General features: G+C 46.2%; 1 protein-coding gene across 1 annotated transcript in view; it reads left to right on the top strand.

The window, feature by feature from the left end:
- The window catches only part of LHX1 (LIM homeobox 1), a 51,765-nt gene extending 38,622 nt beyond the window's left edge, over positions 1–13,143 (top strand). The window contains exons 4-6 of the mRNA XM_081844238.1: positions 6,991–7,156; positions 11,098–11,506; positions 11,686–13,143. Coding sequence (XP_081700364.1) covers positions 6,991–7,156; positions 11,098–11,477 — 546 coding nt within the window. The 3' untranslated portion in view covers positions 11,478–11,506; positions 11,686–13,143. The remainder of the gene's footprint in view (positions 1–6,990; positions 7,157–11,097; positions 11,507–11,685) is intronic.
- The last annotated feature ends 3,491 nt before the right edge of the window (positions 13,144–16,634 follow it).

Below are 16,634 nucleotides of genomic sequence, written 5' to 3'. Positions count from 1 at the left end.
TAATAGGCAGGGAGGCGTTTTGCATTGCAGGACCCGCGTTTAGTCCAACTGCCTGTTTTTAAGCGTAATAAAAGGGTAGGTTTGATTTGGATATTTGAAAGCTGATAGGCCCTGCAGTTATCTCTCTCTCTCTCCCCCTCTCTCTCTCCCCCTCTCTCTCGAATCCAGAAATTGTAATTAACCTGCTCTGGGGATTATAGCAAAAAAAGCGAGCGAGCTAGAGCAGTATATATTCTGGAGGTGTCAAATCTGATTATGGCTCTCGGCCAAGGCGGGCGGGCGCGCCGCTCTATACATACCGATTCCGGAGAAAGTCTCGTTGGGTTTTACGTCCGAATGAACATGCATGAACTCGGACTGCTCGGAGAGCAAAACGTGGCCTTAAAGACCTGGCGGGTCTCGGCTATTTCGAGATGGATTTTCTGCTTAGGACGGTCAACCTCAGAAAAGAAGGTGGTTTCTTTCTGAATAAGGCCCCGAGTCCACGCGCGTTGAAATAAAGAGGTCCCCTTTCCTCCCCAACACACACACGTTAAAAATACGTCGAAATCGGTTTCAGGCTTCGCATTTCATGTGGACCGGATTGCAGATGTAAGCGCGTCCGTTACTCCGGAGTCACTGAAAATCCGGACTGAGGTTCCTTTTGCAACCCCCGAACCAAAGCGCGCGCTTCACATGGAAACACTTCGCTTTGGGGTTGGGGTTTGGGGGGGGGTGCGCGTGCTCTCTTCTCTTCTCTTCTCTTCTCTTCTCTTCTCTTCTCCCTCGAAAGGCCGCCACGGGTCTCCGTCTCGGCTGGGCGCGCGGAGGACAGTCCGTCGGCGCGCGGGTTAGTGGAGGATTTTGGTCAACGAAAAGAAGCGCGGTTTTTGTTTTGTTTTTACGAGGGAGTGGCAGGGGAATAATTCAGAGAAAGAGCATTAGACCAAAGCTAGAGGTGGCTGTTCGAGGGAGAGAAGGAGGGAAGGAGGACGAGCTTGGTCACTTTCGTCTCTGGGATAAAGACTCTGCGCGCTCTCCTCCCCCTCGGTCTCTCGCGCTCTCGCCTTCGGGGCTCCGCTGCGCTCCTTTCGCCTTCCTTCCCCTCGCTTCTCGGTTTGCGAAAAGAAAAGCGGGGCGCTAAGGAGAAGGCTGAGGTCGGAAGGCTGCAGCCACACCGCAAAAGAAAAAGAAAAACCCGAAAGCATAGAGAGCATAGAGATATAATAAACTCGGTTTAAAATGCAATACTTATAGATGAGCGACTAATTAAGACTAATTAACTTCTTTCTCTCTCCCTCTGTATAATCCATACACCTCTCTATATGATATCATACATTTATACCTGCTCATTATATATTCTATATATTTAGGTATGTGTGTATTATAATCATAATGTGTTTTGACTGTTTTTAGTACCCGGTTTTTAAATTGTAAGCCGCCCTGAGACCTCATGGTGAAAGACGAATAAGAAATGTATCACAGCAACAACAACAACAACGCCACACGAAGGTGTTCCTTGTAAGATAGAGCTAAACAAAAAAAGATTATTCGCAGTTTATTGCTTGCAGATTGCATTAGACTATATACGTCTATACTTTGAATACGGAATAGCCTGTTGTTGTTGTTTGGATTTCTTACTCGCCCTTCACCACAAGGGCCCAAGGCAGGTGACAGCACTCTAAAAAGGGAAGATTAAAATAAATTTAAACTATTTGCTTACACACACACACACACAAATATCTCTCATATACTTCTTCGGGAGTGTATCCCATTAAGCTAAGGGCCCATCCTTAATATTTACGTGCTCAGAGCCCATATACACGTTTACTCGGGTGTAAGGCCTCCGGTGTTCCACGGGCCGGGGCCCGAGCGTGCGGTCTCACCAGGTGGAAATTCAGCCCCGTGGACCTGAGCTGGAGAGCTTCTCCACGAGACACGCAAGCCCTCAACCTGCTTCCTTGGAAGTAAGCGCTCTTCTCTGTTGAAGTCACGACTTTCTTGAGTAAACAGAAGCGCTCTTTCTGGGGATTTAGGAAGGGGTTATCTTGCTGGTGAGCAAGGGCGCGCAGTATGTAGAGTGGGCTCACGGGCGGAGTGTGTGTGTGTGAGAGAGAGGGAGGGAGAGAGGGAGGGAGAGAGGGAGAGAGAGAGAGAGAGAGAGACTAGCTTTATTAAGGATTCCGCTCCAAAACGCCTTTTGTTAATTCTTGAGCTTATCGGATCAGCGTTCAAGACTGGCAAATAAGAGCTATGGGGTTGCTTAATGTTGGGCTGTGTCTTATGCAAGAATGGATTGGGGGCGGGGAGAGAGAGGCGCACCTCTGGTTGATAGGGGGGGACGGGGTTAAAGGTGGGGAGGGGGACGCTGCCTTGACTTTCCTGCTTGCTAGGATGTGTATATCCGAGAGGGAGTCCCGGGGAGCAAGTTCCCCGAAGGGTGCTCCTCTTTGTAGCAGAAGTGCGGTTGCGAGAGGGCGCTCGAGCGAGCGGAAAGCCTATCAATAAATAGAGAGAAATAGCGGAGGAGAGAAGGTAGCCTCCTCCTTCCTTTGCCCCTGCAGTTCTGGGGTGAGCTTAAAAAGGAGAGGAAAGACCCTTAGCTCAGTTGTTAGACCATCCATCTACTTTGCGCGCAGAAGTTCAATCCCCGCCATCTCCAGGAGGGGCCTGGAAAGACTTGGAACCCCGAGGAGCTGCTGCCAGCCAGTGTAGACAGTACTGAGCAAGATGGGAGTATTGCTCTGGCTCAGTAGGAGGCAGCCGCTTTGCTCCCAGGTTAAATTCCTGGCATCTCCACCTCCAGCTTATATAGAAGAGCAAGTTTCTTGGATGGAAGTGGTCCAACAGCACAGATGAGGTCAAAGGATCCCTTAAGACAGCCTTTCTCAACCTGTGGGTCCCCAGATGTTGTTGAACTACAACTCCCATCACCTCTAGCTAGCAAGGCCAGAGCTCGGGGATGATGGGAGTTGTAGTCCAACACAATCAGTGAGCATGGCAGTGGCTTCCCCTGGTCTACACATGCATACTTAGATGTGCACATGCTCATTTTCTCTGCATGGACAATCCTCTGGGGCTGTACTGCAATGTTTGCAAGTAAGTCTGTATGTATTTGCATGGCTTATCCATGTCTTGGTTAGGTCCAGGATCAACTCCCCTTTCAGCCATGGGTGACCTTAGATAAGTCCACATCTCTCTGCCTAACCTACCTCACAGGGTTGTTGTAGGGATAGAATGTGGGGGGGAGAGAGAAGAGAGAGATACCACACACCCCGCAGAGCTGCCTGGAGAACAGACTCTTATTATTAGTGTTGTTGTTAATTCATTTTATTAGTCCCTTGACTCAGAAGGACTCACAAAATTTAAAAGCGTAAAAGGATGGCATAAAATCAGGGGGGAGAGGGAGAAGAAGAATGCATTGCAATAAAAGCCATACAGTAATCTATAAAATAAACCCAATAAAACAGCAGGGAAAACACATCACCAACAGACAGCAAAATCTAAATGGATGGTGGGATGGGACTGTAAGGTGGTTATTATCCCTCCTCCTTAATGCTGTTTCCCAAATCTCTGCCCACCGAAAACACTGTTTCCCTAGTTTCCCCCACTCAGATTATAAACGTATCTAGATACAGACGATGTGTTTGTACAGCTCCTGACACTAATATATAGATTGCAATTTAATGGGCATCAGTTTGTACATTTTGCAATTTACACCAGGTGTGGGGCACTATTGACCCTCCAGATGTTGCTATACTACACCTTCCAGCAATGGCCAGTGTAGATTGCACTACTTCAAGCTGCAGATTGGGGGGGGGCATATTTTTAATGCTTTGTCCAATATTGAACATAACCTGCAAGTAGAAAACTAGCCCAGCAGGGAATGATCTGGGCTACCACAACCTCTCTGGCCAGTGTGAAACTATTAGTCGTAGGGAATTCATTTCTGAATGAATTCAAAACTGGAGCCTCTTCCTGCAGCCTGAAATGGTACTGTCCGCTTTGGCTCATGTAGGCCACCCCACAAATATGCTGGCTGGTGGCTGATGGGAGTTGGAGTCCAACAGGGCCCCATGTTGGCTACTCCAGATGTATGCTCAAGGGGAGGCGAGGCGGAAAGGAGATATTCACACAGGGGGTGTTGATTCTTTTCTGCTAGGACCTGCCTCTGAAATGTGAAACAAACGTGCAAATTAGATCTTTCCTTGTGCAATCTGGAATTAAATAAAGTCAAGGCTGAAAGCACATGCGGTCAGCACTCTACTGGAGCCAAACAAGTCCCAAATGTAAGAATGGCCTGCTGGATCAGGCCCATGGCCCACCTAGTCCAACATCCTGTTCCCACAGTGGCCAACCAGATAGATGCCCATGGTCAGCAAGCAAGCAGGATTCAAGCACAACAGCACTGTCCTCTCCTGTGGCTTCCAGCAAGTGATGTTCAGAAACATTACTGCCTCTAAATGTGGGTCAGCTGCAGTGCAGGCTAGTCCATTAATGGGCGAATGGGGCCATGCCCCACTAAGCTCAGCTTGCCTTCAGCCAGCCCTGCCACCTGCCTGCTTTCTTTCCTGCAACCAGCCCAGGATTTGGCATTGGTGGTGAGATTCCTCCTCCTTCATCCCAGTGTTGCCCTTGTAGAACTCAACAGGGAGGTGAAAAGGGTGAAGCTACACTCAGTTGGCTCCGCCTTTCAGTGACTCTGACTCCACCCACTGTTTGAGCTCCTTGCATTCCACCACAGCAGTTTCGGTGGACCGCAGTCACCAATGGGTCCTGGTCAGTGCCGGATTTACATATAAGCTAAACAAGCTATAGCTTAGGGCAGGGGTCAGCAAACTTATATGGGGTCAGCAAACTTTTTCAGCAGGGGGCCGGTCCACTGTCCCTCAGACCTTGTGGGGGGGGCCAGACTATATTTTGGAGGGTGGGGGGAGAACGAATTCCTATGCCCCACAAATAACCCCAAGATGCATTTTAAATAAAAGCACACATTCTACTCCTTAAAAACACCAGGCAGGCCCCACAAATAACCCAGAGATGCATTTTAATTAAAAGGACACATTCCACTCATGTAAAAACATGCTGATTCCCAGACCGTCCGCGGGCCGGATTTAGAAGGTGATTGGGCTGGATCCGGCCCCCGGGCCATAGTTTGCCTGCCCATGGCTTAGGGCCCCACTCTTTTGGGGCCCCCCAAAAAAATTTAAAGGGAAAAAACCTGGATGTACATTTCCAAAATATAAGATAAAAAAAACAAATAATATAAAACCTACTGTACATACAGCAACAGTGTTTTGTGTTGTGTAGGCTCCTATTTGTTATGTGCAAATGACTCTAGATACCTATTAGGTCCATAAATTACCGTATAGCATATATTCAACACAAAAACACAGCAACAATTTGTTGTTGGCAAAGGACAGCTGGACATATACGTAAAGGGCCCCATTACCTTCAGTAGCTTAGAGCCTCATCAAACCGAAATCCAGCCCTGGTCCTGGTACTCTCAGAGCCCCCCACCTCTTCCTCCTTTTAACTTCGGGTACTGCTGGACAAAGATCTATCACTTGCTTCAGACCTCTTGTAAAGACACACCAGGCTTTTACTGACCCATAATATCAGACCCTGCTTTTTTCTGTATTAATTCCCTTTATTGTTTTTTTAAATATGCTTTTATACCACTGTTTTACATGTTTTCTATTGTATTTTTGGTCCAATGATCTCATTTACTGCTTTAATCGTGTAAACCACTTAAGGTATTTTAATTTTTTAAGTGCTTTATCAATGTTTTAATTGCCTGATTGATCGATGAATCAATGAATACTGGGGTTGTGTCTTGCACTGGTGTACGGTACATTTCAAACGCACACATGAATCTTGGGAACTGTCGTTTGTTAAGGGTGCTGGGAATTGTAGCTCTGGGAGGGGTAAACGACACTGTGCGGGGGTTCTTTAAATGGATAGTGTGTGCACAGCTGTGCGCGTACACGAGTTCTGTCCCTATATGCAAGACTTGCCACCCTTCTGTGAACGTGGGGACCTGGTGTGTGTGTTTATCTGCAAAATGCGTGCAAGCAGGGAGGCCGGTATCTGGACTATGTCCCTGTGAGTGTGTGCTTGTCAGCGAAAGGGAGCATTCGTATTTGCGTATGCTGAGCCAGTCAAGGGGTGGAGAGCGGATTCTTTCCGGTGGTGTGTAAACTACGGCGCTCCCCGAATCCGGATTTCCGCTGTTCTTTCTTCTGAGCCAGAGGATATCTTGAAGCCCGATAATTTTACCTCCAGTAAAATTCTCTCTCTCTCTCTCTCGTGTGTGTGTGTGTGTTCGTGTGCGCGAGAGAGAGAGATTTACCTTCAGTGAAATTATAATTAGATACATGTATGAGCGAATAAGAATCGAGCAGTTTCAACTCCAGATTTCTGCACACCATTTCACTTTAACAAATTGCGGATTGGGTGAATGACGTGTGGTTGTCTCCAGCTAAATTGTACTCCGAGGAGACCCACTGAAAATAACGAGCCTAAGTTAGTCGTACCAATTAAATTCAATGGGTTTGCTCTGAATGAAACTGACGTTGGATACAACCGAAAGAGGCATTGCTTTAACAATCCTGGCGTCTAACCCGGTTCCCTTCCCGGCCCGGTTGTCAACCCTGGTATATGTGTTAATCCAGCACTGCTCCCTCCGTTTAGCTGAATCCGGTTTCCCTGGTTTGATATACCTTCGTGTGTGTTCTTAGGTTGTATTTTGGCGTCTCTGAACGGTCAGCCTAGCGTCCTCCAGCCCCACCCCCTGCCTGCCTGCCTGGCCCTTCGGCGAATGCCCTGGGCGAGTGTTCCAAAAGCTCTCCAAACGGCATCTCTCCGTGCGCCCTAGGCGCACCACGGGAGCGATCCTGCTTGGCTTCTCTTTCCCCGTGGCTCTAGCGTTGTTCCCCGGGCCCTTGTCCTCGCCTCGGTATCCCAGGCAGCCTCTCAACTCCGGCTTCTCTTCCTCCTTCTCCCTGGCAGGTTTGGTTCCAGAATCGGCGTTCCAAAGAAAGGCGCATGAAGCAACTGAGCGCGCTGGGGGCCCGACGGCACGCGTTTTTCCGCAGCCCCCGCCGCATGAGGCCGCTGGTAGATCGTCTGGAGCCGGGAGAGCTCATCCCCAACGGGCCCTTCTCCTTTTACGGAGGTGGGTAAGCGCGGGGGGGGGGGTTCCTGGGCGTGTTCACACGTCTCCATAGCTGCATCTACACACACAAGCCAGTTCTAGAATTTTGATTTTACACCTCTTGACAGGCCTGGAACCAGCCAGTTTGCAGGGAGGGTGCACTGCAAAACCGTCAGGAAACAAACTTGCTATTAGGCTGTTTAATTTTAGATAATATTTATAATATTTACATTTTTATAAAAATTTTGGTGGGAACCTAATCCCAGCCCATTAGCCAGAAAACTTACTTCTTAGTGACTAATTTGGCACTGCATCCTTTCCCTTTATTTCCAACTAAAAGGTGCACCTTTTAGTTTTAGGGTTTGTTTTTAGGGTAACTGAAAATTAAGCAGGTGCCTGTAATCTCCCTTGAGTGTACCAGAACCAGTGCTCAAGGCATGGGGAGGGGATATAAAGGCTTTATGAAATCCTTAGCCCCCCACGTTTTAGCCAAATCATGCTTCCTGGCCTCCTATAAGCAGTAGCTTAAGAGGATCATCCTAAATGGTAAAGAGGCTGAACTGCCTCCCTCACAAGAGAAGAAGCTGCTTCACGCTGAGTCAGACCATTGATCCACCAAGCTCAGTGTTATCTACATTGACTTGTTAGCGATTTCCCCAGGTTTCAGGCAGGATCCTTTCCTAGGTCTACCTGGAGATGAGCCTCGGATTTCCTTTATGCAAAGCAGATCCTCTGTCACTGAGCTACAGCTCTTTCTGCAAAGGTCCTCCATGAAGCTGAACCCAGAAAGAGCCTTGCTTTCAGAATCTGAAATGAATCTCTCCATGCAGCTTTATAGGGTCTAGCCTAATGCAACAACAATAACAACAACAAAGTGTTTTTATACCCTACCCATCTGACCCTAGACACTCTGGGCAGCTTCCAACAAAATACAGTGGTACTTCAGGTTACATATGCTTCAGGTTACAGACTCCGCTAACCCAGAAATTGTGCTTCAGGTTAAGAACTTTGCTTCAGGATAAGAACAGAAATCGTGCTCTGGCAGCACGACGGCAGAAGGAGGCCCCATTAGCTAAAGTGGTGCTTCAGGTTAAGAACAGTTTCAGGGTAAGAACGGACCTCCGGAATGAATTAAGTACTTAACCCGAGGTACCACTGTATAAAGGAACAAAACAAAACTTCAAATATTAAAAGCACCCTAAAACTCAGAACCAAACTAAGCATGAAATTAACTGCATAGTTCTGTCCTGAAATGCAAGGGGTGAGTGGGAGTCCCCTCCAATTGCCAATATACCAAATCTGCCTGGTGCAGATTGGAACCGTAGCATGGGGGGGGGGCACTCACAGAGATAAACAATATGTGTTGGCGCTGTTCTTCCCAATCAGTCAGAAAAAAGCAAACCTGATCCTGCCTTCCCTGTGTTATGGGCCAATTAGATCAAAGGCACTGGGATAACTGGCAAGCCCTAACCCATTTTTCAGGTGAGAGGAGGGTGTCATGTTGGCTAGCCCCGGTGTAAGGGATATAATGATCTTGCAGTGGGGCCTGAGGCTGATTCCACACAGTTGCTATTTTCAGGAAGGATTCAGGTTCATTCATTTATAGAATTTGTAGACCACTCTTCAGCCAAGAAGGCTCCCAGAGTGGCTTAAATGCAATCAGTTAAAACAAGACAGTCCATGCCTGCAGGCTTAAAATTGGGGGAGGTGGGAAATGACCCACCAGGGAAGGGGGAGAAGGAGGGGGGAAAAATAAAACTCAGAAACCAATGATTAAATAGTTATTCTTATAATGACTAGCTGACACAGTTCAGGGGTACGAGGAGCGTGCCAGAGCTGGTCTTTCAGCTAAGCTGATGGAATGAGCACCGCTTTCTATATCTCCCACTGAGGCAGTCCATTGAATGACTGCCCCAAAGTGACTGATGGAGTTATCATGTTTTTTGGGGGGAACGACTACAATGACACTGTTGTTCAGTCATAGGTTGCACAATTATAGCTGATGGGGAAATATTGTGTGATAAACCCACTCTCCTAAAATATCAGGCCTTTTTGCAGTAAGGAAAGTGACAGGGAGGGTGTAGGATGACACTGGCTTTGACGCAGTGCCATCTAGCCTACCCACAGACAAGCCAGAATGAATGCTCATTAAATAGTCAATGTAGTCTAACCTCCCTGTAAACAAAGACTGTAATCCTAAAAATCCGCTTTCCTGGGAGTAAGCGCCAATAAGAATCCAATAAGAAGTACTTTTGAGGAGATAATATGTTTGCACACCACCATATTAATACCGGTTCCACGGAAATACAGGGAAAGTTCCCCAGAGTGATCTTGGCTGCAGAGTTCATCTTCAGCTTTATAAGAATTTTGGCGTTCTCTCATTCTTAAAAACAAAATCAAGCTTCTCTTATTGTTGAAAAAATGTTATTTCAAGTTACTGGGTGAAATCAGAAACCACAGAATTTTCTGTGCCCCCCTCTTCCCCTTATCAGCATAATCAGATCAAAGTGTGAAAATAATAACAATTTAGCAAAATTGATTCAACTTGGCATCTTATAGCAGAGTGTGGTTTTAATTTATTGCAGAATTTGCATTCAATACATTTTAATCTAAAGTTGAGGAAGTGCAAACAGGTTTTAAGATGCAACTAGGGGGAAAGGTGGGGTTGTTCATGAAAAGCATTTGCAACTGTGTAGGTGCCTGGTCCTTGGCCCCCCCCCCAACATAATGAGGTTTTTTTAAGTAAGGAGAAACAAAATTTGCAATCATCAGCATCAGGCGCAGAGCTGTCACTGGTGGCACAGATGCTGATGCAGAGCACGTTTGTCACTGTAATTTGCCACTTTCGGGGGGTACTGGGGGGGGGCGATCAGAGCCTGGGCTGTGGTGGTTCAGACTTCAGCTCTGAGGTCAACCCAAGTTGCACCACTATTGAGGTGGTGGTGGCTGGGGGCCTCCCCAAATCATTTTGCTGACTATGGCAAAGCAGAAAATGGCACCAGGTCGAGGTGCAAAAGAAGGCTAGGCTAGGCTATATGCTTCTGAATACCAATTACTGGAAACTACAGGAGGGGAGCACAGGGTGCCATATTACCACATTCTGCTCCTGCTTGCAGGCTTTCTATTGGAACACCTGGCTAGCCCCTGTGGGAACAGGATGCTAGACTAGATGGGCCATTGGCCTGATACGGCTGGCTTTTCCTATGTTTCTCCTTCTCTAATCGAGACATGGGGAAGCTCAGCCCACCACAAACCACATAGTGAAAAGGGCGACATCCCGCTACGGAACTAATCAAATTTGGTTATGCAGTATTGACAGCTGATCAGGCTATCCTCTGCTGTTCTTATGATCTAAAATAACAATAATTTTATTGTTTATATCCCGCCCACCTGGCTGGGTTTCCCCAGCCACTCTGGGCAGCTTCCAGCAAAAGATAAAATAACAACAACAACAACAACAACAACAACAACAACAACAACAACAACTTATTTATACCCTGGCTAAGTTTCCCCAGCCACTCTGGGCAGCTCCCAATCAAGTGTTAAAACCAATACAGCATTAAATATTAAAAGCTTCCCTAAACAGGGCTGCCTTCAGATGTCTTTTAAAGATAAGATAGCTGCTTATTTCCTTCACATCTGAAGGGAGGGCGTTCCACAGGGTGGGTGCCACTACCGAGAAGGCCCTCTGTCTGGTTCCCTGTAACCTCACTTCTCGCAATGAGGGAACCGCCAGAAGGCCCTCAGAGCTGGATCTCAGCATCTGGGCTGAACGATGGGGGTGGAGACGCTCCTTCAGGTATACAGGACCAAGGCTGTTTAGGGCTTTAAAGGTCAGCACCAACACTTTGAATTGTGCTCAGAAAAACAACAAAACATTAAAAAACCTCCTGATGCAGCAAAGAAAGAAAGAAATATCCGTGACATGTACGTCAACCTTTTATCTTTTCTTCACCTGCCAGATTACCAGAGCGAGTACTACGGACCTGGGAGCAACTACGATTTCTTCCCCCAAGGACCGCCTTCCTCTCAAGCCCAGACGCCGGTGGATCTCCCTTTCGTGCCATCGTCCGGGTCATCAGGAACGCCTCTGGGGGGGATGGACCACCCCTTACCTGGACACCACCCTTCCAGCGAAGCTCAGCGTTTCACAGATATCATGTCACACCCACCTGGGGACTCTCCGAGCCCCGAACCCAACCTACCTGGCTCCTTGCACTCCATGTCGGCCGAAGTTTTTGGGCCGAGTCCTCCGTTTTCCTCGATATCTGTCAACGGCGGTGCTAACTATGGCAGCCACTTATCACATCCGCCCGAAATGAACGAGGCTGCTGTATGGTAGCTTTAAATACCAAGACTGGGGGCTGAGAAGTAAGTGGCCAATCGACACCCACCTTTGCTTACATCCAGGTGTATAGAAACGAGTTCGAGCAAATACTTTCTTTCTTTTTTTTCTTGCCCTAAGACATATAGATATATAGATATATATGTTGGGGGTTTTGCTTTTTTTTTTGGTGAACTTTGGGAATTAACTGAATTATTCATTTCAGATCGAAGCCCAGGGAGATTTTGGTATAAACCGGAGGACAATCTTCATGACACAGAATGAACAGGAGAAAAGAAAAGACAAGGGGGGAAAATATGAAGAAAGTAATCTCTTTTTGTACCAAGTGAAGAAGGAAAAAAGACACTGGCGAAGTGGATTTGTTTCGATACTGCCATATACTATGGGATGGCGAATAGTGAGTGTCCGCATTCACTAGACTATAACTCTAGGGGGGAAAAAACAAGATTCTCAGAGACTTTTCTCATAGGAAAAGAAACCAATATTGAATAAAGGCAAGGTCAACAAGAACAAGAAAAAAAAAAAAGCTTCAAGGAATTCTAGCATTTTTTAAAATGATGATTCTTTTGGTATTATTGATTTGTTTAATTTTGCCTCCGAACATTCAACATGAGCGACAACAATAGACTTTTAAAGCTTCAGAAATGTCAGGTGGGGCAAATGAAATGTAGTTAATTTTGTTGTTATTTTTGGGAGGGTGGTGCTTTTATGTTTATTTTATTTTCATTGGCCAAAATAGCAAATATTTAAATATAAGCCCTCCGAATCAACTCTTCTACCTTCTATGAGCGACACACACCAATAATCCTCAAAACCCAGAAGTCTTCTGCTAGACTTCTAAGTAAAATAAAAAAAAACTGACTTGAAAAGAAACGAACGACAAAGTATTCTACCTTCAGAAAAATAAAAGCTAAACAAACAAAAATAAAAAATAAAAAGACTCTATGAAACTAGAAAAAAAAGCAGTCAACTGTTTACGTCGAATGTTAAATTCAGGAGCGCAATGTTTTACTTAAAAAAATTCCTGTTTTAGAACCTCTTGTTCAAAAGCAAAGTATTTTGAGCAATCAACCAAAATAGTTCATTTTTCTTTCTTTTTCCTTTTTTTTTTCTGTAGTTGTTATAAGACATTACAGGGCTTGTGTTTCACTGTGCTAGTTTGTAAAGGTGGCGTTTACAGCAGGCAAAGAATAAAAACTTATAAAATCAAACAGTTGCCAAATAAAACAATTCTATAGCACAAAATACTCTTTGGGGGTGCTGTACCCACAGCCCGGGGGAAAAACGCAAAACATTTTAAACAAAGTGTTACAAGGTTAAGAGGGGGGAAATTTAACATCTTTGCTAATGTTTAGTCCTGTTCAACATTAATGGAATTGTTAATATGACTTATATAGACCCACACAGGTTTTATTTTTGTGTCTTTAAAAGAAAAAAAAAAGTCCAAAATATTTAAATTTTATGGTCAAATATGCAGTCAGCAGCTGCTACTTTTTTCCCCTTTATATATTAAATTTCTCATATGTCTTTTATTGTTCAAATAAACCTAAGCTTGTGTGACCTCCAGTGCATATTAGACCATTCACTGTATGAAAGGGGGGGAAAGTTGGATTTAAAAATTTGTGAATTTTTAATAAAATTAGAAAATCGGATGTTTAGATAACCTGTGTTTCATTCAATGCTCTAAAAGTTTTATGACATTGGGGGGGGGTGGCCAAGAAGGAGGATTCTGATCTCTTTTAAATATTGCCAAAAGCAAAATTTTAATTGTGTAGGTTCTTCCTCAGGCAATTATTTCCTCAGAATGTTTTTCCCTTTGGGATTCTGAGGAATAGCAGAACAGCTTTTTATAAGAATATCAAAATCTGAGGATGTTTTCACTCATCCATAACTTGTCATTGGATTCTGCATTAATTCAATGAGAATCTGGTGGTTTCTCCTCAGATTATGTTTCTGAGTCATTTTGAGGAAAGCGCTATGAGTTTTGATAACGCTGGCAACATTGCTCAAGTTGGGTTGTCATTGGATTTCATGTTAAAATTAAGTTTGAAGTGCTTTAGGAGCTTTTTCCTCAGCGATTTGAAGAAGCATCTTGAGGAATCCTGAGCGAAACTCCCAAGGTTTTCCCACCATGTCTGATAAAATGGTTACAGCAGGGTGTTCCCTGCTCTATTGGCTATTTCTGGTACCATGGGACCTTCTTACAGCAGATAGTTACTGAGTGTGGATTTGAAGAACATACACACACATTTGAATGAAGCTCACTCTGCCCCAAATACTTGTAGGATTGAAGTACAGTGGTACCTCAGGTTACATACGCTTCAGGTTACAGACGCTTCAGGTTACAGACTCCACTAACCCAGAAATAGTGCTTCAGGTTAAGAACTTTGGTTCAGGATGAGAACAGAAATTGTGCTCCGGTGGCGCAGCGGCAGCAGGAGGCCCCATTAGCTAAAGTGGTGCTTCAGGTTAAGAACAGTTTCAGGTTAAGTGCAGACCTCCAGAACGAATTAAGTACTTAACCTGAGGTACCACTGTACGGCTCTACCATTAGGCTGAGTCAACCGCTTCAGGTGGCAGTGCCCCCTGTTCCAGCCACTCCTCCAATTCCCCTCCATTGGACACAACTGCGTGCACAACACAACTAAGCTAACCTTGAAAGAAGATGAATTTTTATTGTCATGGTTTAACCACAAGACCGAGCCTCTATTATATTCCCTGTAGCTTGGCCTACTCTTAAGGATTGCAGTGGATTCTCAAGTAATAATAATAAGAAGAAGAATAAATTTTTATTTATACCCTGCCCTTCCTGGTTCAAAAACCGGGCTCAAGGTGGCTAACAACAAATTTAAAACTTAATTGTAAAAGCAGCATAAAATACAGTATAGAAACATGAATAACAATAAAATTCAAAATTCAGAAATCATTTTATGGGAAATAAGCATTAGGTGTGGTGGAGTCTCCTTCTTTGGAGATCTTTAAGCAGAGGCTTGACAACCATATGTCAGGAGTGCTCTGGTGGTGTTTCCTGCTTGGCAGGGGGTTGGACTCGATGGCCCTGGTGGTCTCTTCCAACTCTATGATTCTATGTAATCCCAGGGCTAGCTGGCTGACTTGGTCCTACTTGGGCCAGCGAGGAGGCCAGGGGAGAATTAGCTGTGGGGTCTCAGAGTGGGTAATCTCCATAAAAGGGGAGGGGGAGGGAAGAGAAGGGAAATAAAAGATCAGGCTGAATTCAAATTAAAGGCCAGGCAGAATAGCTCTGTCTTACAGGCGCAGTGGATAGAGGTTAAATCCTGAAGGGCCCTAGTCTCATGGGACAGAGCATTCCACCAGGTCGGAGCCATCACTGAAAAGGCCCTGGTGGAGGATAGTCTGACTTCCTTAGGGCCCGGGACCTCTAAACTATGGTTATTCATGAACCTTAAGGTCCTCTGCGGGGCATACCAGGAGAGGCGGTCCCGTAAATACGAGGGGCCTAAGCCGCAAAGGGCTTTAAAGGTCAAGACCAGCACCTTGAACCTGACCCTATACTCCACCGGGAGCCAGTGCAACTGGTAAAGCCCTGGGTGAATATGCTCCCATGGCAGGGACCCCATGAGGAGCCTCGCTGCAGCATTCTGCACCCGCTGGAGTTTGTGGGACAGTTTCAAGGGCAGCCCCGCATAGAGCGAATTACAGTAGTCAAGCTTGGAAGTGACCGTCGCATGGATCACTGTGGCCAGGTCGGGGTGGGAAAGGTAAGGGACCAACAGTTTGATGCGGCGAAGGTGGAAAAATGTCGCCTTAGCTGTGGTGTCATGGTGGAGTCAGGCTGGCATGTGTTTGTCTCTTTGACATCAGCGCATACGTTTCACAGAGGCAGATTTAGGGGAGCACAATTGGTTCAGTTGCACTGGGCGCGGAGCCTTGGTGGAAAGCGAGAGGTGGGGGGCACTGAATTTTGGCATCTCACAGGGCGACACGGAAATTTGAGACTCCAAGGCATGCCGCTGTGCTTCATAAGAAGTGTTTGCCTCCCTCACGTGTTACACTTTTCAACTCACATTCGCGTCGGGCATTTAAAACGCTATCGCACCACTTTAAGCAGTAATGGCTTCCCCCCCAAAGGATTATGGGAGCTGTCGTTTGTTAAGGTTTCTGAGAGTTGTTAGGAGGCCTGTATTCCCCTCTCAGAGATACAATTTCCAGACTTCCTGAGGAAGAGAGATTGATAAACCGCTCTCTGAATTATAGTCCTGTGAGGGGAACGGGGGCCTTCTAACAATTCTCAGCACCCCTAACAAAATACAGCTCCCATAATTATTTAGGAGAAGTAGTCTCCTCAGGCAGAAGCGACAGGCACCCTCTATTCCTCTTGAACCCAGGGCCATTCCCCTGTGTTGGGGATCAGACCTAAATAAACCACAGACTGGAGGATGTCATCCTGTTGCCAGGTTGAAGTTAAGATTCAACGACAGCTCCAGTCAGCTTCTGTGCATGGAACAGGGAGGGCGCCATCTTGTCCTCTGCCCCAGGCAGCGCAGTGTCTGAGACGAGCCCTGCCTCTTCACGCAGCATCTTCACTCAACCTTTATTTTCAGGCTGGTAGGGATGCCATGTTCTGGTTCGCCTCCGGTGCGAAAATGTCTTGGGCTGGCCCTGGGTAGCAGGGGTGAGGAACCTTTGCAAGCCTGAGGGCTGCCGCCCCTCAAGGGCAAACATTTGAGGGACCCACGCCATGTCAGTGCTGGATGGGGCCAGAGGCAAGTGAGTGGAACAGCAGAGGCAACACTTGCCTTTGTACATTCCAGCCATGTGAAAGTCATACACTTTTCCACACTATCTCTCCATCCCTCATTCAGGGGAGCAAGAGGCAGAGTCAAAGTTTAATGAAACATTTCATTCAGGTGAAAGGATTTGAGGAGGAATGGCCAGAGGCATGGCCTGGGGTTGTAGCACCTGTCCTGAGGGGAGTCCTGAGGCCTACCTGGACCTGAGGTTCCCCACAACTCTTAAATGCCCTTTATCTACTCTCTTTTTCTCCCTGGACATAATTTGGCAACTCAGCATCTTTTACCAGTTTCACTTTCCCTTCCATGTTTGCTGTGTCACTTCAAAGGCTCTTATCCAAAGCAGATTGATCTGGAACTGATCAGTCCTCCTGCCCAACTT

Source organism: Podarcis erhardii (assembly GCF_964252035.2).
Source record: "Podarcis erhardii genome assembly, chromosome: 16".
Taxonomy (NCBI): Eukaryota; Metazoa; Chordata; class Lepidosauria; order Squamata; family Lacertidae; genus Podarcis; species Podarcis erhardii.
This window is presented reverse-complemented; position numbering and strand designations above follow the sequence as displayed.